Source organism: Chrysemys picta, chromosome 22 (genome assembly GCF_011386835.1).
Source record: "Chrysemys picta bellii isolate R12L10 chromosome 22, ASM1138683v2, whole genome shotgun sequence".
NCBI classification, from domain to species: domain Eukaryota; kingdom Metazoa; phylum Chordata; order Testudines; family Emydidae; genus Chrysemys; species Chrysemys picta.
In genome coordinates this window covers 1,066,070-1,091,841 of record NC_088812.1, presented here as the reverse complement: position 1 = coordinate 1,091,841, position 25,772 = coordinate 1,066,070, and the positions used below count along the sequence as shown (strand labels likewise).

The following is a 25,772-nucleotide window of genomic DNA, read 5'->3' as shown; positions in this document are numbered from 1 at the left end:
GACCCGGTTGGGAGCAGGGCCTGTCAGAGGGTGCCGCAGGAATGCGCGCCTCAGAGAGCGTAGAAGGGACGGTCAGCGGCGACGCAGGCGCTGTCCACCATCGAGGCAGCCACGTCCAGGTTCTTCGCACGGCATCGGATCAAGACTTCGGCTACTAACGTCTGTCAAGGACTCTGATACGTACCTGACTCCTGTAATCCACCAAAGGATCCAGTGAAGATGGTGCTCTCAGCCCAGATCTGTGATCTCCTGCTTCGGCAGTAGAGAACCAGATCCTCCGATGTCCCAGAGACCCTGAGACGGACCATCCGTTGCCGCTGTCCTCCATCTGCATCCAGAAGAGAGGCAGTAATTGTTTTTCGGGCATTTATTAGTTTAGCCAAGGGACAGTTTAAGGGCCTGGGCTTTATGCCCCCTTGCTGGAATCTCTTCATGGGTATTTGTAGTGTTCCCCATAGTGAATCTTCCCCCAGTTGTATCTATCCCTTAATCAATCTTCTTTCTGTTTAAGGTTATAATCTCTCTGTTCTTTATTTCAATGCAACACGGGCGGGAGGCACACAGATTTCTAATTCTCCCAGCTGATCGATGCTGGTAGGAGTTGAACCTGTTGTATATGTCACCTCCTTATTATTCCACACAGAGATTTTGGGGTAACAACAGTATCCTTACCCAGACATAGGAAAGACTGTCAAGTCTTTACTGACACAGGGAGTGCTACATAGATGTACTTCCACTGCCAATTCCCCCATTTGGCCTGCGAAGAAACCAGATGGTTCTTGGCATCTCACAATTGATTACAGGCGCCTGAACCAGGTCACACCCACTTGTGCCCCTACAGTGGCCAAGATGCCAGATCTAATCAAGTGCTTTGATCCAGAGGCTGTGTGATTTACTGTCCTAGACATCAGTAACAGCGTTTGGACATTACCATTGGCCCACGTTTCACAGGACCGTTTTGCATTTAGTTTCCAGGGGGTCCAATACTCCTGGACACGTTTACCCCAGGGCTGTAAAAATTCTCCAGCTTTGTTCCATGCGCAAACGACACAGGTACTATTGCAATTTTCTAAACCAACTGTTCTGTTTCAATCCGTAGATGACCCGTGTTTAGCAACACAGACCAAGAAGGAGCCTCTGGAAAGGCTTGACGAGCTCCTGCAGATCCTAAAGGAAGCAGGGCTAACGTGCCATCCGGCCAAGGCCCAGCTAATGGCCAACCTGACAAAGTGGGGTAGAACCCCGGCAGCAGAACGGGGATGCAATCCAAACAGTGCCTTTACCACAGGACCCAACGGCTTTCAGATCCCTTTTGGGACCACAGGGATTTCATTCCCAATTTTGCTTCCATTGCAGGTCCCTTGGAGCAACTGTTAAAGAAGAGTGTCCGATGGAAATGGACTGAACAGAACACGGACGCAGGGTCCCAGCTAAAACAGGCCATTGTCAAGGCTCCGGTGTTGATCACTCCAGATCCTGAGATACCCGATGGTCTGGAGGCAGCGGTGAGTGTTAATGCGTTAGCGGCTGTGGCCTCACAAGAGCGGCATGGGAAAATCACACCTGTGGCCTATGCCGCACGTTTAATGTCACCAACTGAACTGAGTGTGACAATTGTGAAAAGTACCTATTGGCCACCAGGTGGGCTGTACAACACGTTTCTTTTCTAATTGGCCTCAGCCTCGTTACCAGTGTTTGACCCAAACAAGGACGTGTACAGGCAATTGGCTGCTGTCCATTGTACATGTAAGCGGGGGAATGGTCCCGCTATTGTGGGGAACTTTCCTGGCTTCTGCACGACCCCGGTGAAGTGGGCTAGCGAAAGGATCCGAGTCCTCGCTCCCACTTCCTTAACCCAAAGCCCTCCCTGCCCTTAAGGGCTCCCCTTCCACTCTCCTGTCTGGCAGAGTCCTCGTAACCCCAACGCGGCTGGGCCCAGGATTCCTGGGGGGCTCGATCCCCAACCCTGCTGTGGTCACCTAGGACAGGGGCTAGGGTGTCCCCACTCCGGGGTACTCTCTCTGCACTGGTGCTTTCCTGACCCACTGATCATTTCATACAATTTAAAGCAAATACAATTTATTTAATCAGCAATTAATTAAAAAAAGAATAAGGGAAAATGGGAAAGGTTGAAGGAAAACACGTCACCCTGCTCTGTGGCCGGGAACATCACAACCAGTGTCTCTGGAACGTCCGGGCAGGTCACAGGCTGTTCCTTGTCGGTCCCCGGCTCCTTCTCAGGCCCCGGCCGTGCTGCAGAGACGCTGCGGGTCGGACACTTGCTCTGGTGGTGGCCACACACCTCCAGGCTTTGGGTGGTGGGACCCTTCTTCCCAGCGTCGCCCCCGTTGGGTTAAGATCCCCCTCCCAGTCTGGCTGGGCTGGGGGTGTCTTTCTGCACTGGGCCCTTTGCGCAGGGTCCCCCTTGGCTGGCCCCAGTTGCTCACCACACCCGGCTCCAGCCCCAGCTCCACTGTTCTGGCTCCAGCTCCACCCTGCCCCAGCGCGGCTGCTGCTGCTTGGCCTCCAGGCCCCTGGGCGGCTTTTCTGCCCCCCTGGCCGGCCCGGCTCTGCTCCCCAGCTCCGCCTGGGCCCCGGCTCTCCCCTTAGCTTGCCCCCACTCGGTCTGACCCAGGCAATGCCAGCTCACAGGGACCGGGACCCCCTCCCCCCGCCTCCTGACTCCCTCATTAGCCTGCCCGCCCTGTCAATCAGACTGACCTGGAGCATTGGCCTCTCCCCATGGTCCTGGGGACTGTCAGTCTCAGGGCCCGATTTCCCACCGACCCTCCCCCTTCCTTTTGGCACTGGGAGCTAGCAACCAAAACACCCCACTGAGTTTTAATAAGGGGACAACAGTTACATATAGGTCCCCTTGGAGACGACATCTATAGGGAACGCATTAACGCCCCTCCCTTGGGGGTCTGGCACACTCCAGCTCAGACCTGGAAAGTACCGCAGGTGGCCCGTTGCTCTGAAAAGGGGCCTCCGTCTATCTGTAGCGTAATGCGTTTGAGACCCACGCTGGTCTGTGTGGACCGCAGGGAAAGAAATGCCTGGTGAGGCTGGCCAAGTGGAAGACTCTGATGGAGAGGGCAACCTAGGCTGGAAATAGCCACTTTTGCAGGTTACCAACCAAAAGAGATACAAATATGGTCCCTTGAAGTGTCCTGTCACAGAGCCAAATTTTTGTTTTACTCCAAAGCAACCCACTTCGACAGGCAATCAAGCTATTCCCCCTATTCCCAGTTTTGAAAACCTCACCATTATCCAGTCCAACCCAGCCTATCAGACTTTATCCAAAGTACACCCAGCTTTCTTGTCCACATTCCCCCACTAGGGTTACAGTTAAAGTCATTATTGGCTCGTAAGAAGAACCGCCTCATACAAATTACTAACTATATGGACAAAGCCAAACACGCTCTTACCCAGTTAATGAATGAGGGTCATGAGCCTACAAAGACTCCTGGGAAAACATTTGGGTTAAAAGGAGGGGTTATTATCCAAGGACCGAAGAAGTGAGGTTTTTACTCACGAAAGCTTATGCCCAAATAAATCTGTTAGTCTTTAAGGTGCCACCAGACTCTTTGTTGTTTTTGTAGATACAGACTAACACGGCTACCCCCTGATACTATCCAAGGACTTGCAACTGGGATTAATTTCCTTGTTTTAGGATGCCTGCAGCATAGAAGATCAGGGTTGGAAGGGACCTCAGGAGGTATCTAGTCCAACCCACTCTTCAAAGCAGGACCAATCCCCAGACAGATTTTTGCCCCAGATCCCTAAATGGCTCCCTTAAGGATTGAACTCACAACCCTACGTTTAGCAGGCCAATGTGCAAACCACTGAACTATCTAACGAGCCCAAGCAGAGACCTACATGGGCACCAAATGTTAAGGATAATGAATATGTATATGTGGCGCCCACTCCAGAAATGTACCAGGGTCCAGAAAACCATCTTTATAATCACCTTCCTCCACCCCGACCGAGGGAAAATGGCGTTAAAACTGTCCCCACAGATACTTAACCACCTGCATCCGTACCTATGTGATGGGGTTCTTTGTTGCAAACCACCCCGTCAAAGGGGGGCATGTAGCCTATAGGATTAACCTGCTTGCTTGCCTAGATCTATCTTTTCTTATCGTTTAAGTATTTGGTTTATTGTAACAGGTTTATAGATTTATATTAAAGTGAGTTCGGCTGTAATGCAAGGGACCTACAGGCCAGACCCTGTACGTTGAGCTCAGGCCTTTCCCCCAGATAGATAGATAACGGTAGAACAGCATAGGGGGTTTCCAAGTCTGTACCCTCAGACTTAACAGGTGCACCACCAGGAAAGAACCGAAATAACTGGGAGAACATGTGTGTGTGTATGATCAAATGTCATGAATATGTATGTACATGTCATCAATACGCAGAAACAGACCAGCCTGTGGAGTACGTGACCCTCACATTTTTGTGGGTGAGAAAGGAAGGTTGGGCCTAGAAGGAGGGTCCAGGCACCTGCCCATACAAAGGGCCTGGTTAGGAAGCGTTTGCTTGTTCCCAGGGGACTGGGCTAAGCTTGGTTTCCCTAAGCCTTTGTGGATTAGGTTTTCATTTTGAGTTTAAGTTAGTTAAGTAAACTCGAAGTTTTCTACGATTGCTCTTAGCTCCAGCTTCTTCTAAGCTCTGCCCCTCTCACTCAAGACTTGAGGAACCTGAACCGCTGAGCTGAGGCTGGTCCTGTGTCTCTCCCCACCAGGTTATCAGGGGAGGGGGTGAGTATGTGAACCAAAGCTATGTAGCCTATAACCCCATCGGGATCTTTTGACTAGCAGCAATACAATTGTAACTGTGCAACGCTGATTATTTTACCATTGAATTACCATTTAGATACTTCATTTCTCTTAATAAAAAGTCTTTAAGGATCTATCGGTCTCAGTGGGAGCTTCCTGTCATCCCCCCGAGGGCCCTTTGTAAATGATGTGGAGCCTGATTTGGGACAAGAACCTTATTATCTTCTAATCAAACAGACTGGCCAGCCTAAAACCCACTATCCAAATTCATATTATTAACCTCCTAAATCAGGCAACGCCTGGCACCACGACGGCTGGTTTAACTGCTCAGCTGGGGGGGGGTTAAACCTGCTCCCCACTGGGGGCCCATCTCCTAACTGGCCCTGCCCAGAGCCCATTCCCCTCCCCTTTGTCCACCCCACCCTCCCCTCCCCTCCAGTGCTCGGCTGTCCCAGCCATGTCCTGGCTCTGAGAGGCTCAGGGCTGTGCTGGCAAGTGTGTGTCTCATGGCCCAGACCCCCCCCGCCCCCGCCCGCACTTAGTCTGGCTCGGCCCCCCAGGGCTGCAGCTGGCAGAGCAGGCAGGCAACGCGCCTTTCACTTTCATTTCTCCCCAACTGCTGCTTCCTCCCCGCAACGGCTGCATGTGTGTGTGTGCGTTTGTGTGTACGTGTCTGTGTGTGTATACACCTCTGTGTGCACGTGTGTGTGTGTGCGTACACCTCTGTGTGTGCACGTGTGTGTGTGTGCGTACACACCTCTGTGTGTGCACGCGTGTGTGTGCGCGTACACCTCTATGTGTGCACGTGTGTGCGTGCGTACACCTCTGTGTGTGCACGCGTGTGTATGTGTGTGTACGTACACCTCTGTGTGTGCATGCGTGTGTGTGTGCGTTTGTGTGTGTGCGTACACCTCTGTGTGTGCACATGCGGGTGTGTGCGTACATCTCTGTGTGTGCACGTGTGTGTGTGTGTGCGTACACCTCTGTGTGTGCACACGTGTGTTTGTGTGTACGTGTCTGTGTGTGTATACACCTCTGTGTGTGCACGCGTGTGTGTACGTACACCTCTGTGTGTGCATGCGTGTGTGTGTGCGTTTGTGTGTGTGTATACACCTCTGTGTGTGCACGCGTGTGTGTGTGCGTACACCTCTGTGTGTGCACGTGTGTGCGTGCGTACACCTCTGTGTGCGCACGCGTGTGTATGTGTGTGTACGTACACCTCTGTGTGTGCATGCGTGTGTGTGTGCGTTTGTGTGTGTGCGTACACCTCTGTGTGTGCACATGCGGGTGTGTGCGTACATCTCTGTGTGTGCACGTGTGTGTGTGTGTGCGTACACCTCTGTGTGTGCACACGTGTGTTTGTGTGTACGTGTCTGTGTGTGTATACACCTCTGTGTGTGCACGCGTGTGTGTGCGTACACCTCTGTGTGTGCATGTGTGTGTGCATGCGTACACCTCTGTGTGTGCACGCGCGTGTGTGTGTACGTACACCTCTGTGTGTGCACGTGTGTGTGTGTGCGTACACCTCTGTGTGTGCACGTGTGTGTGTGTGTGCGTACACCTCTGTGTGTGCACACGTGTGTTTGTGTGTACGTGTCTGTGTGTGTATACACCTCTGTGTGTGCACGCGTGTGCATACACCTCTGTGTGTGCACGCGTGTGTGTGTGCGTACACCTCTGTGTGTGCATGCGTGTGTGTGTGTGCGTTTGTGTGTGTGCGTACACCTCTGTGTGTGCACACGCGGGTGTGTGCGTACATCTCTGTGTGTGCACGCGTGTGTGTGCGTACACCTCTGTGTGTGCACGTGTGTGTGCGTGCGTACACCTCTGTGTGTGCACACGCGTGTGTGTACGTACACCTCTGTGTGTGCATGTGTGTGTGTGTGTACGTGTCTGTGTGTGTATACACCTCTGTGTGTGCACGTGTGTGTGTGTGTGCGTACACCTCTGTGTGTGCACACGTGTGTTTGTGTGCACGTGTGTGTGTGTGCGTATACACCTCTGTGTGTGCACGCGTGTGTGTGTGTGCATACACCTCTGTGTGTGCACACGTGTGTTTGTGTGCACGTGTGTGTGTGTGCGTATACACCTCTGTGTGTGCACGTGTGTGTGTGTGCGTACACCTCTGTGTGTGCACACATGTGTTTGTGTGCACGTGTGTGTGTGTGTGCGTATACACCTCTGTGTGTGCACGCGTGTGTGTGTGCATACACCTCTGTATGCACGCGCGCGTGTGTGTGTGCGTACACCTCTGTGTGTGCCGGGCCCAGCTCCCTGCTAGCCTGGGAGGGAGTGTGCCAGCAAACGCTCTGTGTGGTTCTGGATCTTACCCGAGCCGCTGGATGCCTTTTAGCACCTTCATGGCAATGCCCTTGGACGCTGAGTTTGGGCTCGGAGCTACCGCCCTGCTCTAGCCCCCAGGCAGCTCCCCCTCCCTCTCCCCATAGCGCCCCTGGGAGGCAGGGCAGGGCTGTATCCCACTACTGCCCAGCGACTTGGCCCAGGCCACCCAGGAAGCTCTGGCAGAGACGGGAACTGAACCTGTCCTGAGGCCCAGGTTAGTGCTCTAACCACTAGGTCGTTCTGCTAGACAACCCTTCCTGGGTGCAGTGACTTCACCCACCACTGAGATGCATCCACCTCTGAGCTGGAACGTGGCAGCTGTTTGCAAGCAGCACCGTGACGCTGCCCAAAGGCGCAGGGCAGGGAGTGAAACACGCTGGGTGAATCCGCTCTTGCTGCAGTGGCCAGACTCTATGGACGCAGCCCTGTGCCTGGCGTGAGCCCTCCTGCCCCCGCTGGGCAGCCGCCGCTTTCTGCACTAGTCACGGGGGGTCTCGCCAGACTCCCAGGACAGGTGCCAGTCCCCCGGGGAAGGGGCAGCGCGGGTGGCACGGGAGGGATGGAGTGGGGCGGGGGGCAGCTGTACCCGGGGCCATGGGCACCGTGCGTTCAGTCTAACCAGGACCCGGGCAGGGCGTGAGCCACACAAGGGGGCTGTTAAGTTTTACAATCTCTCAGGGATGGGCTGCAGCTGCCCGTGCCACCACTAGGGGGTGCTGCTGGTGTGTACAGTGCGGTATGGTGGCGAAAAGTGACTGAGCCGGGGGGGGGGGGGGGGGGGGGGCGAGGCCTACTCTGGGCTCTGCCGGTGACCTTGGACAAGTACCTGCATCTCTCCGTGCCTCAGTTTCCCCTGATGCCCCTTCTTTAGTTAGATTGTGAGTCCTGTGAAGCAGGGACTGTCCCGCACGGTGCGTCTCTGCAGCGCCCAGCACAAGATGACCCTGCTCCTGGTTGGGGTCACTGAGGAACTGGGCGCGATAGATCCTTGATATCAGCCAGGTTGGGGCAGTGCCCAGCGCGACGGGGCCTGATGTTGGTTGGGGTCTGGGCAGCGCCTGGCACGAGGGGCCTTGATCTCAGTGGGGGTCTGTGCAGCGCCCGGCGCAATGGGGCCCTGATCTCGGTGGGGGTCTGTGCAGCGCCCGGCGCAAGGGGGCCCTGATCTCGGGCAGGGTCTGTGCAGTGCCCGGCGCGAGGGGGCCCAGATTTCGGCTATGGGCTCTGTGTAATGCGAGCAGTTAAGGGTCACTCTTGCGCGGGTGCCAGGAATACTGTTCTGATCAGCTCCGGCCACCCGCCCCAGTAACCGCACGGAGAGCTGCCGGGTCACGCTGACAATATTTATATCCTTTATTTGCACCAGCAGGACCAGCCCCCTTGGCGCTATACAGCCTCGTTCTCGTTAGCCGGCCCGCGCTCAGTTCTCCGTGATTTTAGCTCCTGGCTCGACCCGGGGGACCATCTCCCCAGTCGGCAAAGCTCCCGTCGCCCCAGGCCTCGGCGCTGCTTCTGATTCGCAGTGCGGCAGCTGCCTGGCGCCCGGGGCTCCAGGGCGTCGCTGCCCGGGCCTCTGCCTTGCAGCTTGTGCCGTTACTCACCCCAGTGCAAACTGGGCGTAACCTGGCGGGACGCCGGTGGGGCTGGGCCAGGGCTCTGAGCTGCCGGGCGGGTGAGTCGGACTCCCTGCTCAGGGCTGTCAGAGTGGCTTGGCCAGAGAGCTCCTTGGTGCCCCCCCAACGCGCCGGGCTCTGCTGGCAATCCCGGCCCCGAGACACGCTCTGCAAATGACACCGGCCCTTTAACTCTGACGCCTCCGGGGCCAGCTGCTCCCCAGCCCCCCGCGGGGTCGGAAAAGTCCCGAAGGGGAATTTCCCACCGTTTGCCTGTAACATACGAACAGTTCCCTTCGCCCCCTCCCCGAGTCTCTCCCTTACGCTCTCTTCACACAGACTGGGGGCTTTCGCTTCCAGTTATTAACGTCATTGACCCCCCGCCCCCGTACTGGGCCGTGGAGCGCAGACCCTGGTCCCTGCCACGCCACGCCCAGCTCAGCCCCACAGGCGGGGGAGACCTGGTATCCCTGAGTCCGCTCCATGGCTGGGGATACGGTGGAGTGGGGGACGTAGCGTCTTGCGATTCAGCTGATCCGAGTAACGGACCCCATGGCCCGTCTCCGTTGCACAGACCCAGCGATCCCAAAGCCTGTCTGGTTAGTGTCGAACCGTTTTCACAGTGATCCCGTGGGTCCCTTCGCACGTGCCCCGTGCGGCTGCCTCCCCAGCTGGGGCAGAGCTGCTGTGCGGCTCGGAGGCGCCTTCCCCATCGCTCGGAGAAGTGGTTAGAGGCGGCCATTAACACCATTCCCCTCCCGGCACAACTGTTCTGACTTTAGTGTTACAGGCGTTTCCTGCTGGGCCTGGGGTCTCCCAGCCACCTGCTTCCCCAGCGGGGCAGAGCTCAGCTGCAGCCAGACGTCCCTCCAGCCAAGGACACGGGAGATTCCAGCTCTGGACGTCCTGGGGGTGTCTGCCCCGCTCCGGAGGCCTCCCTCCCTCTGATCCTTGCTCTCCGGAGAGCAGCTGGTGTGCGCATGGGAGGGCCCCGTGCTGCCAGTGAAGAGGCCATGAACCCCCAGGCTCTTGGCATTGCCCAGCATCCCGAGGGTTAACAGGGGCTCCCCGGGGGCAAAGGAGTAAAGCAGCAGCGAGGAGCCCCAGGGCTCTGGGTCCTGCACTCCAGGCGTAGACGCTGTGCTCCAGTTCAGGTGTGTTCTGTGTGGCCCCGTTCAGGCTCATCTGTTCGGCCGGCTTGCCCTGCTCGGCCTGCTTGGCCTGCTGCCGTCTGAGCCGGTATTTTCGGATTCTCGTGGAGCGGTAGTACATGTAGCCCCCCCATGCCTAGTCCGGTTAGAGCAGCAAACGCACCTACCAGCCCCAGTGCCAAACCCAGGATGTTGAGATCTGTTAAAAGAAGAACAGGAGTACTTGTGGCACCTTAGAGACTAACAAATTTATTAGAGCATAAGCTTTCGTGGACTACAGCCCACTTCTTCAGATGCATATAGAATGGAACATATATTGAGGAGATATATATACACACATACAGAGAGCATAAACAGGTGGGAGTTGTCTTACCAACTCTGAGAGGCCAATTAATTAAGAGAAAAAAACTTTTGAAGTGATAATCAAGCTAGCCCAGTACAGACAGTTAAGAAGTGTGAGAGTACTTACAAGGGGAGATAGAGTCAATGTTTGTAATGCCTCAGCCATTCCCAGTCCTTATTCAATCCTGAGTTGATTGTGTCTAGTTTGCATATCAATTCCAGTTCAGCAGTCTCTCTTTGGAGTCTGTTTTTGAAGTTTTTCTGTTGTAATATAGCCACCCGCAGGTCTGTCACTGAATGACCAGACAGGTTAAAGTGTTCTCCCACTGGTTTTTGAGTATTTTGATTCCTGATGTCAGATTTGTGTCCATTAATTCTTTTGCGTAGAGACTGTCCGGTTTGGCCAATGTACATGGCAGAGGGGCATTGCTGGCACATGATGGCATATATCACATTGGTAGATGTGCAGGTGAACGAGCCCCTGATGGTATGGCTGATGTGATTAGGTCCTATGATGATGTCACTTGAATAGATATGTGGACAGAGTTGGCATCGGGGTTTGTTACAAGGATAGGTTCCTGGGTTAGTGGTTTTGTTCAGTGATGTGTGGTTGCTGGTGAGTATTTGCTTTAGGTTGGGGGGTTGTCTGTAAGCGAGGACAGGTCTGTCTCCCAAGATCTGTGAGAGTAAAGGATCATCTTTCAGCATAGGTTGTAGATCTCTGATGATGCGCTGGAGAGGTTTTAGTTGGGGGCTGAAGGTGACAGCTAATGGTGTTCTGTTATTTTCTTTGTTGGGCCTGTCTTGTAGGAGGTGACTTCTGGGTACTCGTCTGGCTCTGTCAATCTGTTTTTTCACTTCAGCAGGTGGGTATTGTAGTTTTAAGAATGCTTGATAGAGATCTTGTAGGTGCTTGTCTCTATCTGAGGGATTGGAGCAAATGCGGTTATATCTTAGAGCTTGGCTGTAGACAATGGATCGTGTGGTGTGTCCTGGATGGAAGCTGGAGGCATGTAGGTAAGTGTAGCGGTCAGTAGGTTTCCGATATAGGGTGGTATTTATGTGACCATCGCTTATTAGCACAGTAGTGTCCAGGAAATGGACCGCTTGTGTGGAGTGATCTAGGCTGAGGTTGATGGTGGGATGGAAATTATTGAAATCATGGTGAAATTCCTCAAGGGCTTCTTTTCCATGGGTCCAGATGATGAAGATGTCATCAATGTAGCGCAAGTAGAGTAGGGGCGTTAGGGGACGAGAGCTAAGGAAGCGTTGTTCTAAGTCAGCCATAAAAATGTTGGCATATGGTGGGGCCATGCGGGTACCCATAGCAGTGCCGCTGACTTGAAGGTATATATTGTCCCCAAATGTGAAATAGTTGTGGGTGAGGACAAAATCACAGAGTTCAGCCACCAGGTTAGCTGTGACGTTATCGGGGATACTGTTCCTGATAGCTTGTAGTCCATCTTTGTGTGGAATATTGGTGTAGAGGGCTTCTACGTCCATAGTGGCCAGGATGGTGTTTTCTGGAAGATCACCGATGGATTGTAGTTTCCTCAGGAAGTCAGTGGTGTCTCGAAGATAGCTGGGAGTGCTGGTAGCGTAGGGTCTGAGGAGAGAGTCTACATAACCAGACAAGCCTGATGTTAGGGTGCTAATGCCTGAGATGATGGGGCATCCAGGGTATCCAGGTTTATGGATCTTGGGTAGCAAATAGAACACCCCTGGTCGGGGTTCTAGGCATGTGTCTGTACAGATTTGTTCCTGTGCTTTGTCAGGGAGTTTTTTTAGCAGATGGTGTAGTTTCTTTAGGTAATCCTCAGTGGGATCAGAGGATAATGGCCTGTAGAATGTGGTGTTAGAGAGCTGTCTAGCAGCCTCCTGGTCATATTCCAATGTATTCATGATGACGACAGCACCTCCTTTGTCAGCCTTTTTGATTATGATGTCAGGGTTGTTTCTGAGGCTGTAGATGGCGTTGTGTTCTGCATGGCTGAGGTTATGTGGCAAGTGATGTTGCTTTTCCACAATTTCATCCTTTGCACGTCGACGGAAGCAATCTATGTAGAAGTCCAGTCTGTTGTTTCGACCGTCCGGAGGAGTCCATGCAGAATCCTTTTTTTTGTAGTGCTGGTAGGGAGGATTCTGTGGGTTAATATGCTGTTCAGAGGTATGTTGGAAATATTCTTTGAGTCGGAGACGTCGAAAGTAGGATTCTAGGTCACCGCAGAACTGTATCATATTCATGGGTCTGGAGGGACAAAAGGAGAGGCCCCGAGATAGGACAGACTCTCCTGCTGGGCTAAGAGTATAGCTGGAAAGATTAACAATATTGCTGGGTGGGTTAAGGGAACTACTGTTGTGGCTGCTTGTGGCATGTAGCAGTTTAGATAGTTTAGTGTCCTTTTTCCTTTGTAGAGAGGCAAAGTCTTGTAAATGGCTTGTCTAGTTTTTGTAAAGTCTATCCATGAGGAAGTTTGTGTGGAAGGTTGGTTTCTTATGAGGGTATCCAGTTCTGAGAGCTCATTCTTAATCTTTCCCTGTTTGCTGTATAGGATGCTGATCAGGTGGTTTCGCAGTTTCTTTGAGAGTGTGTGACACAGTCTCTCAGCATAGTCTGTGTGATATGTAGATTGTAATGGATTTTTTACCTTTAGTCCTTTTGGTATGATGTCCATCTGCTTGCATTTGGAAAGGAAGATGATGTCTGTCTGTATCTGTACGAGTTTTTTCATGAGGTTGATGGATTTCCATTCTATACGGCTAAATGCAGTGCCTTGCATAATGACAGGTTTCAGAGTAGCAGCCGTGTTAGTCTGTATCTGCAAAAAGAAGAACAGGAGTACTTGTGGCACCTTAGAGACTAACAAATTTATTAGAGCATAAGCTTTCGTGGACTACAGCCCACTTCTTCGGATGCATATAGAATGGAACATATATTGAGGGGATATATATACACACATACAGAGAGCATAAACAGGTGGGAGTTGTCTTACCAACTCTGAGAGGCCAATTAATTAAGAGAAAAAAACTTTTGAAGTGATAATCAAGCTAGCCCAGTACAGACAGTTAAGAAGTGTGAGAGTACTTACAAGGGGAGATAGAGTCAATGTTTGTAATGGCTCAGCCATTCCCAGTCCTTATTCAATCCTGAGTTGATTGTGTCTAGTTTGCATATCAATTCCAGCTCAGCAGTCTCTCTTTGGAGTCTGTTTTTGAAGTTTTTCTGTTGTAATATAGCCACCCGCAGGTCTGTCATTGAATGACCAGACAGGTTAAAGTGTTCTCCCACTGGTTTTTGAGTATTTTGATTCCTGATGTCAGATTTGTGTCCATTAATTCTTTTGCGTAGAGACTGTCCGGTTTGGCCAATGTACATGGCAGAGGGGCATTGCTGGCACATGATGGCATATATCACATTGGTAGATGTGCAGGTGAACGAGCCCCTGTTGGTATGGCTGATGTGATTAGGTCCTATGATGATGTCACTTGAATAGATATGTGGACAGAGTTGGCATCGGGCTTTGTTACAAGGATAGGTTCCTGGGTCAGTGTTTTTGTTCAGTGATGTGTGGTTGCTGGTGAGTATTTGCTTTAGGTTGGGGGGTTGTCTGTAAGCGAGGACAGGTCTGTCTCCCAAGATCTGTGAGAGTAAAGGATCATCTTTCAGCATAGGTTGTAGATCTCTGATGATGCGCTGGAGAGGTTTTAGTTGGGGGCTGAAGGTGACAGCTAGTGGTGTTCTGTTATTTTCTTTGTTGGGCCTGTCTTGTAGGAGGTGACTTCTGGGTACTCGTCTGGCTCTGTCAATCTGTTTTTTCACTTCAGCAGGTGGGTATTGTAGTTTTAAGAATGCTTGATAGAGATCTTGTAGGTGCTTGTCTCTATCCGAGGGATTAGAGCAAATGCGGTTATATCTTAGAGCTTGGCTGTAGACAATGGATCGTGTGGTGTGTCCTGGATGGAAGCTGGAGGCATGTAGGTAAGTGTAGCGGTCAGTAGGTTTCTGGTATAGGGTGGTATTTATGTGACCATCGCTTATTAGTACAGTAGTGTCCAGGAAATGGACCGCTTGTGTGGATTGATCTAGGCTGAGGTTGAACAGATTGACAGAGCCAGACGAGTACCCAGAAGTCACCTACTTCTACTTCCCCAAGCCCTAAAGGATAGTTCTTGGGCCCCCATAACCAAGACCTTGGCCCATGATTGTATGGCCCCATCTTTCAGGTCCCCAGAAACCTCTGAGAACAACTGTTAAAAATAGGAAATTCTACAACATTTTAGCAATTAAATGTTAGTTTAAGTCCAAATCAGCTTAACCTTGCATAACAACTGTGGTACTCCTACAAAATCTTATTTGTTGTGTGTGCTTAAGAAGGCAGCATCAAACTTGGGCCTCATCTTGTTTGTCAATGTACCCAATTATTGTAATGGTAATGGTTTTGTTGTATTTTATAATTGTTTGCATTTGTGTTTATGTTATATCTGGTGTTTAGTCAATTGTAATGGTTTTAGTTATATTCACCTGGTTATAATTGTTTGGTTTGTTTGCAACAAATACAAAAGATTTATATGGTGACCACTCAAGAATTGTTCTTGAGAGGTCAAAAGGGGGACAATGTGGATCAATCTCTGATAATTTTCATATGACTTTACATTGTGCCTCTTCATATAACCTTGTGGTGGGTCTACCCACGTGTGACCTCTGTTTTCATGGGACCTTGTACCAAAGCCTCCTTTAGAAACTTTGCATTGCCCTTGGTATAATATTATAGCCCCTAAGGATAGAATAAAATAGAAGAAAAATTTCTTTTTGCTAGCAGTAGAACAAGAGCTCTCTCCCCCCCCCCCCCCACTCTTAATCAATTGCCCTGTTGAATGAATGAGGTGTGGATGAGCAAGGCATGTGTAAGCGGGGGAATGGTCCCGCTATTGTGGGGAACTTTCCTGGCTTCTGCACTACCCCGGTGAAGTGGACTAGCGAAAGGATCTGAGTCCCCGCTCCCACTTCCTTTACCCAGAGGCCTCCCTGCCCTTGAGGGCTCCCCTTCCACTCTCCTGTCTGGCTGAGTCCTCGTAACCCCAACAAGGCTGGGCCCAGGATTCCTGGGGGGCTCGACCCCCAACCCTGCTGTGGTCACCTAGGACAGGGGCTAGGGTGTCCCCACTCCGGGGTACTCTCTTTGCACTGGGCACCTCCCTGACCCACTGATTATTTCATACAATTTAAAGCAAATACAAGTTGTTTAATTAACAATTAATTTTAAAAAAAGAATAAGGAAAAAATGGGAAAGGTTAAAGGAAAACACATCACCCCACTCTGTGGCAGGGAACATTACAAACAGTGTCTTTGGAACGTCAGGGCAGTTCAGTCTGTTCCTTGTAGGTCCCAGGCCTGCTTTTCAGGCCCTGTCTGTGCTGCAGGGACGCTGTGGGTTGGACACTTGCTCTGGTGGTGGCCACACGCTCTCAGGCTCTAGGTGGCAGGACCCTTCTTTCCAGCGTCGCCCCCGCCCGGTCGGGGTTATGATCCCCCTGCAAGTTTGGCCTGCAAGGCCTCTTGGCTGAGGCGTCTCCCTGTGCTGGGCCCACTGCCCAGGGTCCCCCTCACTCTCCCCAGCTGCTCACCACACTCGGACTCCACACGGCTCCGGACTGCCCCAGCCCCAGCTCCGGACTGCTCCAGCCCCGGCTCCAGCTCCACTCTGCCTCAGCACGGCTGCTGCTGCTGCTCTGCCTTCAGCTCCCTGGGCTGCTTGTCTGGCCTCTCTGGCTCTGGTTGCTGCAGCTCTGCCCCCAGCACAGCTCTGCTCTGCAGGCTGCTTCTGTGACTCTGCTCCCAGCTCTGACCTGCTTCCTGGCTGCTTGTCTGGCCCCTCTGGCTCTGGTTGCTACAGCTCTGCTATCTCTGGGCTGTGCTCTGGCTTTGGGGCTGCAGCTCTGCTCCCAGCAGCTCGGCTCGGGCCCCTGCTCTCTCCTTAGCTCGGCCCCACTCTGTCTGTCTCAGGCCATTCCAGTTCACACGGAGGACGGGACCCCCCCGGCCTCCTGACTCTCTGATTAGCCTGCCCGCCCTGTCAATCAGGCTGATCTGGAGCATTGGCCTCTCCCCATTGTTCCTGGGGACAGTCAGTCTCAGGCTCCTGATTTGCCATCGACCCTTCCCCTTTTAGTGCTGGGAGCTAGCCAACCAAAACACCCCCACTGAATGTTAGTAAGGGGGCAACAGTCCCCTTACATTCCCCCTTGCTAAAATACTGCCACATTCACAATATTCACATCGGTACATCCAGGCCCCATGGTAACAACATATACCCATATTATTGTATATTAACAACCCATTAGCAATTATTAAAAGAACATTTAGCATATTTAACATTTCACATCTACTTCTTAATACCATACATAACAATATTTATTAAAACACTACATAGAACCAATAACATAATTATTTTTAAGTTTAACAGGAAGTACGCCCTTATTAGCCCTCTGGGACCTTTTTAAGACTGGCGGTTCGTTACCCATATTTTCTATTTTCCTATCCTCGGGTAATACTGGGTCAGTTTGAAGGATCTGGCCATTCTTGTTAGGGTTTGGGTTTGCCCCACTCTGTCCCCCTCTGTATTCGGTTTGTGGGACTAGAACCATTTCCCAATTGGTTTCAGCCTCCTCAGGGCGTACTGATCTATGCCTCCTATGGTCCCTGTCTGGACTAAGAGTACAATGTTTCAACTGGTCCCTATGTACTACTATCCCAGGACCTCCTCGTTCAGGCTGGTTAGCGTACACTGGCAGTTCGGGATTGTTGTGGGTGACCACAGTGGGGGGATTTGGCTTCCATTTGTCCTGTATTTTATTACATCTCCGGCGTCTACGGCTACGAAGTGGTACACAGTCACCAGATCTGATGAGAGCCCCACTGGACTTGCTATCATAAGTCCCTTTCCTACTTTGGGCTCTGTCTTTAGTTGTTCTGAGAGCAACTTTCCAGGCTGTCTTCAGCCTGTCATGGTGACCTTTGACCTGGTCATCATAATTGGTCATCTCATTCTTAGAAAAGACTTCTTGATGCTTCTCTGGCAACGCCCTTATGTTAGCCACATGTGCAGGAATCAGCCCTTGACGTGCCGCTTGAACTGGAACTTGCAGTCTCCCATCACAACTTTCTTGAAGAAAGGTAACTCGTCCTCCCTTCTCCTTCGTCACCTGCAGCTCATTTCCTGGTACACAGCTGTGTTCGTCAAGGATCTTCCCTCTCCAAGGAGGAATAATGGTCTTCCGTTCTCTGCCCACTTTACCATTTCCCATATGCCTTGTGGGGCCCAGGGAAAGACTCTGCCTCTCCTCTCGAGCCAGTACTTTACTCAGCACAGCATTCTTCATAGAGTGCTTGTGACAGTTCATCTTCCTGGTTCCTTCTCCTGGCAGCAGTAGCTCCTTCAGCTCACTAATGATGTTCATCCCTAGAATCCCTGGGACTCCTTCTCCTATATGGCTCCCTTTTGAGGCTTTGTCTTTCAGGATGAAGATGCATTTTCCTGGCAGTGTCTGGCCCATATACTCTATGTCTGCTTCGAGGCACCCCACCACTGGGATTACCAGTCCATTAACAGCTGTTAGACGTACAAACCGTGTGCTGTGCATGGTCAGGTCCTTGTCCTTCAGATATTTTTGAAAATGCGACTCAGTAATGGTGGTGACTTCTGAGCCAGTATCTAACAAACATCTGGTCTTCACCCCTGCTATACATACTTCAGCAGTTAGACAATCTCCAAATGCTCGCTTACAGAAATCGCTAGATATGCTGGCACTGCCCATGTTCCTCTCAACACTGTATGCAGAGGGATTTTCCACAAAGGACAGGCCTAGGAATCCTTCTGCCACTGCTTGGCCTTCTACTGTAGAGGGACCACTTGCTCCTGGTGCCCCATTGGTTTCGAGTGCCTGGGACTCTGTTCTCCTTCTCAGTGGACATTCTCGGCTAGTATGTCCTGGCCTTTCACAAGTGTAACAAATGTATCTTCCCAGCTCATCCTTCAGTGGGGCTCTTCGGGATCCCGGTGCCCTTGGATACTTTGGCATACTAATGGGATTCTTTTCTTTCATCAACTCGGTCATCACTTTCAGCATCTCCCCCTGTTGGACCGCCAGTTTTTGGACAGCTTCACTTAAGCTTTCCAATGTTAGCTCTGTTTGGGGCAGGACCTTTTCCCCAGCAGCTGCATTCACTAGGCCCCCACTTCGTGTATGGGGATTAGGCTTGGCCGCCTCTGCCACAGGAACTTCCTCTTCTTCTGACCACATAATGGCAGCCTGCATGAGTTCATGGAACTTCTTACTGGGCTCTTCTTTAAACCTCCTTTTCATTTCACGTCGGAGGGAGTCATCACGGAGCCCCAGCACCAACTGCTCTTTCAGAACCGTATCTGGGTCTGGAACTCGCTGAGGGTCTCGCCGTTCCACTTTGCTCATTCTCTCCTGGAGGTCATATGCGTATGCCCGGACAGTTTTACCAGGCTCCTGCTTTCTCTCAAAAAACTCCTTTAGTCGGGTTCCAATAGGTACCTTGTCTCCATACACTTTTAGGAGGAGTTCAAATACCTTTTCCACATCTTTCTTGTCTGCCACTGCCATGAACTTTACTGTGGCCTTGGCCTGGCCCTTGAGGTGCTCCTCTATGAAGTCCACATGATCTTCTTCAGGTACTCTTAGCACACGCAGAGCCGCCTTCACAGACTTGACCCACTCCTCTACTGTAATGTCTCCTGGTCTAGTCGGGAAGCCACCAAACTCCGTGATCTTCCGCTCCCGTGGGACGTAAATAGTAGGGGGTTTCTTAGCTTCTGCTGTCTGTTGGTCTATTACTGCCTTGGCCAGCGATAAGGCTTCTCTCTGTTCAGTTCTAGCTTGCTGTAATGCCTCCGCTTGGTCTGATAATCTGCGCTGAAGTTCAGCAAACTGGGTTCGTAGTTCTTCAATTCCAGCCATGGTAGGGTGCTCAACTAGGCCCGGACCATGCTACTAGAACTTAACCAGAAAACCAATAGGATGGACCCTGTGGATAGGATCCTGTTCGTGACGCCAATTATGTAAGCGGGGGAATGGTCCCGCTATTGTGGGGAACTTTCCTGGCTTCTGCACTACCCCGGTGAAGTGGACTAGCGAAAGGATCTGAGTCCCCGCTCCCACTTCCTTTACCCAGAGGCCTCCCTGCCCTTGAGGGCTCCCCTTCCACTCTCCTGTCTGGCTGAGTCCTCGTAACCCCAACAAGGCTGGGCCCAGGATTCCTGGGGGGCTCGACCCCCAACCCTGCTGTGGTCACCTAGGACAGGGGCTAGGGTGTCCCCACTCCGGGGTACTCTCTTTGCACTGGGCACCTCCCTGACCCACTGATTATTTCATACAATTTAAAGCAAATACAAGTTGTTTAATTAACAATTAATTTTAAAAAAGAATAAGGAAAAATGGGAAAGGTTAAAGGAAAACACATCACCCCACTCTGTGGCAGGGAACATTACAAACAGTGTCTTTGGAACGTCAGGGCAGTTCAGTCTGTTCCTTGTAGGTCCCAGGCCTGCTTTTCAGGCCCTGTCTGTGCTGCAGGGACGCTGTGGGTTGGACACTTGCTCTGGTGGTGGCCACACGCTCTCAGGCTCTAGGTGGCAGGACCCTTCTTTCCAGCGTCGCCCCCGCCCGGTCGGGGTTATGATCCCCCTGCAAGTCTGGCCTGCAAGGCCTCTTGGCTGAGGCGTCTCCCTGTGCTGGGCCCACTGCCCAGGGTCCCCCTCACTCTCCCCAGCTGCTCACCACACTCGGACTGCACACGGCTCCGGACTGCCCCAGCCCCAGCTCCGGACTGCTCCAGCCCCGGCTCCAGCTCCACTCTGCCTCAGCACGGCTGCTGCTGCTGCTCTGCCTTCAGCTCCCTGGGCTGCTTGTCTGGCCTCTCTGGCTCTGGTTGCTGCAGCTCTGCCCCCAGCACAGCTCTGCTCTGCAGGCTGCTTCTGTGACTCTGCTCCCAGCTCTGACCTGCTTCCTGGCTGCTTGTCTGGCCCCTCTGGCTCTGGTTGCTACAGCTCTGCTCTCTCTGGGCTGTGCTCTGGCTTTGGGGCTGCAGCTCTGCTCCCAGCAGCTCGGCTCGGGCCCCTGCTCTCTCCTTAGCTCGGCCCCACTCTGTCTGTCTCAGGCCATTCCAGTTCACACGGAGGACGGGACCCCCCCGGCCTCCTGACTCTCTGATTAGCCTGCCCGCCCTGTCAATCAGGCTGATCTGGAGCATTGGCCTCTCCCCATTGTTCCTGGGGACAGTCAGTCTCAGGCTCCTGATTTGCCATCGACCCTTCCCCTTTTAGTGCTGGGAGCTAGCAACCCAAACACCCCCACTGAGTGTTAGTAAGGGGGCAACAGTCCCCTTACACATGGAAGGCAGCACCTCCAGACAGCCTCAACTGTTGGAGAGGGGCTGGGAGCCAGACCCAAGGACAATAAAACCTGTCAAGTGGGCTCATTAAAGACAAGCAGACATACTGACGGCCTCGGGGGTTAGAAGCAAGCACCTTCTTTTGGAAACACCCTCTTTGCAGCATTGGGACAACACTCAAAAGAAAGCAGCACAAAGGACCAATGGACACAGACACAGAGTTTGAATCTGGTCTAGATTTGCATAAGAGGAAAGCTGCTATAAAAGTGAGGTGTCTTGCAGAGGACCCCGGGTCTCGTCTTGTCAACATGGGAGCATCGATCCGGATCGGCAGAAGCCCGGCTCCACCCCCTCCCCCATCTAACTCACCTGGCCAGTGAAGTTAAGGGGAGCAACTAATTGGTAACAACAAGACGGAGTGTGTTTGTGTGTGTGTGTGAGTGTAAGTGTAATATATTATATGCATATAATACAGTGTTAATGAATACATGTATTACTAATAAATGTGGCGTTTTGTCTTATTCCCCCTGAAAAGATCCTGTGCAGTACTTTAAGTACAACACCAGGCCAGAGAATGGCAGCCCGGATCCCTGTACTGAGCCCTCCCGGCTTTGGGGGGTGTTTGGGCTCCTAAATCCCATGGAAAGTCAATGGGATTTTACCTGAGACCCATTAACCTGTGCTCCTAAATCCCTTTGTCGCATTTGCATGCCACCCTCCAAGTCGCCTGCTGGAGGATCCACCAAAGGCCACTTACACTCCACCTGGACGGTCACATCCCGGCTGGCCGAGCCGTGCGCGTTGGATGCTTTGCAGAGGTAGGTCCCGGCGTCCTCTCTCCTGACCTGCCGCTGCACCCCGATGCTGACGGGCACCCCGTCCTTCGTGCACACCACGGCTGGCGCTGGGTTCCCCTGGGCCAGGCAGGAGAAGGTTTGCTCTGTCCCCTCCTTCCAGATCCACTCCCTGGGGCAGCCGGAGTCGTTCATCCTGGGCCCGTCTGGAAGCGAGAGGGGGCGGTTGGTTACGCTGCCCAGGGCCGTGTAGCCCCATTTCCTGCCCGCCCCTGGGGCTGCTGCCAAGGACGGCGGCTTTCCCCTGCCACAGGAGCCTCCTCACTGGGCTCCCCCCACTGCCCTGCCTGACGCCAGCAGGCCTTGCCCTGGGGCAGCACAGGGGGGCCCGGCATGCAAGGCAACGGCCTGGACTTGGGAGCTCTGGGGTCAAGCCCTGCCTCTGCCATGGCCGCCCGGTGTGACCTGGATCTGAGCCAAAACCTGATAAAGTCACGAGAAGGCCTCAGGTTCCCCATCTGTAAAATGGGGCCAGGGATTCCTCCTGTCTCATTAGCCTGGGAACATTCCCTGGGGTAGGACTGTATCTGTGCAGCACCCGGCGCGACGGGGCCCTGATCTCGGCCGGGGTCTGGGCAGCGCCCGGCACAACGGGGCCCTGATCTCGGCTGGGGTCTGGGCAGCGCCCGGCGCGACGGGGCCCTGATCTCGGCTGGGGTCTGGGCAGCGCCCGGCGCGACGGGGCCCCGATCTCGGCCGGGGTCTGGGCAGCGCCCGGCGCAACGGGGCCCCGATCTCGGCTGGGGTCTGGGCAGCGCCCGGTGCGACGGGGCCCTGATCTCGGCTGGGGTCTGGGCACTGCCCGGCGCGATGGGGCCCTGATCTCGGCCGGGGTCTGGGCAGCACCCGGCGCGATGGGACCCTGATACGCTAATGCTAAAAACTGATTGGACCCAGTGCATTTCTCTGGCCGCTTCTGCACAGGAATGGCCGCCCCAGGTCGCAGGCACAAGAGAGTCACTGTCCCAGCCGAAAGAAGAATTAGAGACTAACACAATTATTGTAGCATAAGCTTTTGTGGGCTACAGCCCACTTCATCGGATGCATGTAGTGGAAAATACAGAAGGAAGATCTAGATCTAGATCTATACACAGGGAACATGAAACAATGGGTGTTACCATACAGGTTATAAGGAGAGTGATCAGTTAAGGTGAGCTGTTGTCAGCAGGAGAGAAAAATAACTGTTTGTGGTGATAATGAAAACGGCCCATTTCCAGCACTTGATAAGGAGCCCCCCAAAAAAAATGTAAAAAAAAAAGCCTTTCATTTCTTCCATGTATTATTTACTTTCCATAACTATATAAATAATAAAATTATATATTATGTACATTGCATCATATATGCTGTTGATCGGTTATTAATGAGCTCAGTTTCACATGTGTGGGTCCCCGCCACTCCCTGGGCGTGTGCTAGGGTGACCAGATGTCCCAATTTTATAGGGACAGTCCTGATTTTTGGGTCTTTTTCTTATATAGGCTCCTATTACCCCCCACCCCCTGTCCCAATTTTTCACACTTGCTGTCTGGTCACCCAGTGTGCACATGTGTGGGTCCCAGCTGCTCCCTGCCCCCCTCCTTGAAGCAGGTGTGCAGGGTTACCCCAGGCCCTTTAAATTGCCCCCTGGGGAAGCCAGGCCACGCCGGTACAGCGCACTGGCTCTTAATAATAATAATTAATGGAGATATCCCATCTCCTAGAACTGGAAGGGACCTTGAAAAGTCATTGAGTCCAGCCCCCTGCCTTCACTAGCAGGACCAAGTACTTATTTTGCCTCAGATCCCTAAGTGGCCCCCTCAAGGATTGAACTCACAACCCTGGGTTTAGCAGGCCAATGCTCAAACCACTGAGCTATCCCTCCCCCCTCTTGCTGGTGTGCTGTGCCGTGCCGGGGCTTGGGCGCGGGGCCCTCTTAGGCGCGGGGCCCGATTCAGGGGAATTGGTTGAATTGGCCTAAAGTCGGCCCTGGCCAGGGGGTAACTCCACGCAGGTGCTGCCTGGCTTAATGGAGCGGAGCCAGTGTCCCCAGAGGGGAAAGGCCCGTGTCCCATTCTCTGCCCCCGGAGCCAGCCAGTCCCCTGCCCTAGGGCCAGAGCACAGCCTTGTACCCTAGTTTCTGCCAGCGACTTTTCCCTTTCTCTAGCTCTGCCCTGCACCAGAAAGTGTCAGTGGCACAAAAGCCGCCCCCAGACCCACTGCAGCTGGGAGCCAGCGGCACTTACGGTAAGCGGAGATGTTTGCAGTCACCAGCTTTATAGTTCCATTGCAGGTGAAGTAGCACTGAGGGGACGACGCCCACTCCTTGATATTGACGAGGCGAAAGGCCACCCACCCGGGTCCACTTTTCCTATCGGTTGTGGTGAGCGAGGTCTCCACACCGCCCATGGCACCAGGATCCCGGCACGTGGTGCTGCAGTTTATCCAGACGGACCCTCCGTGCTCCACCACGGCAGCTTCCGGCGAAACGCTCACCTCAAACGAGCCCTGCGCGGCCCCTGAAACAGCAAACACCCCCGTCACGCTGCGCCCCTGGGGCACACTCACGGCAAACCAGCGTGCGAGACCCACAGCCCAAGTGGGTGAGCTCAGCCCTGGAAACCCCTTTCCCTGGCGGGGACCGCTCCTTGGCGAGGCGCAGGCTGTTTTGGCTGGACAGGGCCGGGCGGTCTGCGCTGCGGCCCGAGGGGGGCTGCGCCTAGCTGCTCCTCTTAGCCAGGCACCAGGCGAGCGACGGCCACAGCGTCACCTTGGCTTTGGAAAGTCCCGGGTTCGGTTCGCTCCCGGCCCCAGGCGCAGTGGAGGTGTGACGGAGCAGGGAGCAGGGCAGATTTGACCTGGGAATGTTGCAGGGGGGTTGCAGTGGGGATGTGGGACTTCCCTTGAAGGAAGCTACCTGAGCTGTAACCTGAGCCAGGAACGGGGGTGGGGAGAATTAACACCTTCTGCCCGGGAGACTGAACAAAGGAGAGGAGCAGCGGGAGGAGTTTGGAGTTTAGTTTCGGTTGGGGCTGGGTGGTGCAACGCAGGGAACCCCAAGCTGGGGTCTAAGCTCCCTGAACCTCCCCGAGGGACCTAATTGAGGGGGTCTGGTCGTACCTACACGCTCGGCTTGAGACTGTGTTCCTGTCCTTAAATAAACCTTCTGCTTTACTGGCTGGCTGAGAGTCACAGTGAATCTCGGGAAGAGGGGTGCAGGGCCCTAACTCCCCCACAATCCGCGACAACTGGTGGCAGCGGCGGAATCTACTGCACCCCGTGGATGGCGCTTCCTGCAGTAAGTGACTGGGGAGCAGTAAAACGAAGGGGGATTGACGGGGACCAGGCGCGCTGAAGAGTGAGAGAGAGACGGTTATTACCCCTGGGAGTGTGTGACCAGCGAGAAGGACTTTTGCAGTAACAGGGTCCCCCGGGGGGATCGCAGCGAGTGGTCCCAGGGGCGGAGGAGTCTGCAGCTCGACCCTGGCAGAGAGGTGGTGACCTCGAGAAGGGCTGGCACACTAGGGGGCCCCCTGGGAACTGTGGGGAGCTGTGAGCACACAGGCCGGTGAGTGGCCAGCAGGAAGATGTATGCCAAGCGGCTTAAGAGCGACCTGGTGGAGCTGTGCAAGCAGAGGCGGCTGCGCATTGGGAGGCTCACCAAAGAACAGCTCATTGCCCAGCTGGAGGCGGAAGATCGCGCGAATGAACTGATCCCTGTGTCTCAGGGAAGCAGCCTGGCAAATGCAGCGCAGGCCACGGAGCGGTGTGTCTGGTGCATGGAGCAGTGTCTATGGTGCACGGAGCGGTGTGTCTGGTGCATGGAGTGTGTCTCTGGTGCACGGAGGAACAGTGTGTCTGGCACATGGAGCAGTGTCTCTGGTGCACGGAGGAACAGTGTGTCTGGCACATGGAGCATGTGGGAACTCACCATAAACCTTGAGTTCCACCGCAGAGGAGCTGTTTTCGAAGTGGGACCCGTGTGGTGTCAGGTCCAGGGCTGTGTGGCAGGTGATCTCCTGCCCGTGGTCCCGTCGCTGAGGGGTGATCTCCGTGATCACTGTGATGTTGTCGGGTCCGGTCCCGGTGTGGCTCTGGAAGGTCTCCGTGTGCAGGGTCTCTCCTCCCCGCCGGAGGGTCACGGTGAGGTGCGTGACGGGAGCCACGTTCAGAACCCAGCACGTCACGTTATAGGCCTGGCCCAGCTCCATCTCGGGGAGCGGCTCCAGCACCACCCGCTCCGGCGCCCCTGGAGCCAGAGGGGGAAGCACCCGAAGGTCGGTTAATTGGATCCCGTAGAC

General features: G+C 53.5%; 3 protein-coding genes and 1 long non-coding RNA gene across 8 annotated transcripts in view; 1 reads left to right on the top strand and 3 right to left on the bottom strand.

The window, feature by feature from the left end:
- LOC135977035 (uncharacterized) overlaps nt 1-25,772 on the bottom strand; it is a 348,641-nt gene that overhangs the window by 258,414 nt on the left and 64,455 nt on the right. The gene's annotated exons all lie outside the window — the stretch shown is intronic.
- Nucleotides 1-25,772, bottom strand: part of LOC135977034 (intercellular adhesion molecule 5-like) — a 71,832-nt gene that overhangs the window by 16,704 nt on the left and 29,356 nt on the right. For 3 of the 4 annotated variants that reach the window (XM_065575634.1, XM_065575635.1, XM_065575637.1), the window contains 2 exons: nt 25,403-25,720; nt 23,718-23,990 (listed from right to left, as the gene is read on the bottom strand). In XM_065575634.1, coding sequence (XP_065431706.1) covers nt 23,718-23,990; nt 25,403-25,720 — 591 coding nt within the window. The remainder of the gene's footprint in view (nt 1-23,717; nt 23,991-25,402; nt 25,721-25,772) is intronic. The other variant, XM_065575636.1, reaches the window with a different exon arrangement.
- On the top strand, nt 495-5,294 carry LOC135977038 (uncharacterized). Its single transcript, XR_010594344.1, has 2 exons — nt 495-1,505; nt 4,653-5,294. It is a non-coding gene; the product is annotated as an uncharacterized LOC135977038 (long non-coding RNA).
- On the bottom strand, nt 9,953-14,314 carry LOC135977036 (uncharacterized). 2 transcript variants are annotated; one of them, XM_065575650.1, is made up of 3 exons: nt 13,317-14,314; nt 10,355-13,046; nt 9,953-10,084 (listed from the first exon to the last, which is right to left on the bottom strand). In XM_065575650.1, the coding sequence occupies exon 2, from the start codon at nt 12,469-12,471 to the stop codon at nt 10,369-10,371; it is 2,103 nt and encodes a 700-aa protein (XP_065431722.1). In that variant the 5' UTR covers nt 12,472-13,046; nt 13,317-14,314; the 3' UTR covers nt 9,953-10,084; nt 10,355-10,368. The 2 variants fall into 2 exon arrangements, with proteins under 2 accessions (XP_065431722.1, XP_065431721.1); XM_065575649.1 differs by lacking the exon at nt 9,953-10,084 and having other exon boundaries at nt 10,115-13,046.

Bases quoted from the DNA above. Each gene is read 5' to 3' on its own strand.
- LOC135977036 (XM_065575650.1), bottom strand. From the start codon at position 12,471: ATGAATATGATACAGTTCTGCGGTGACCTAGAATCCTACTTTCGACGT.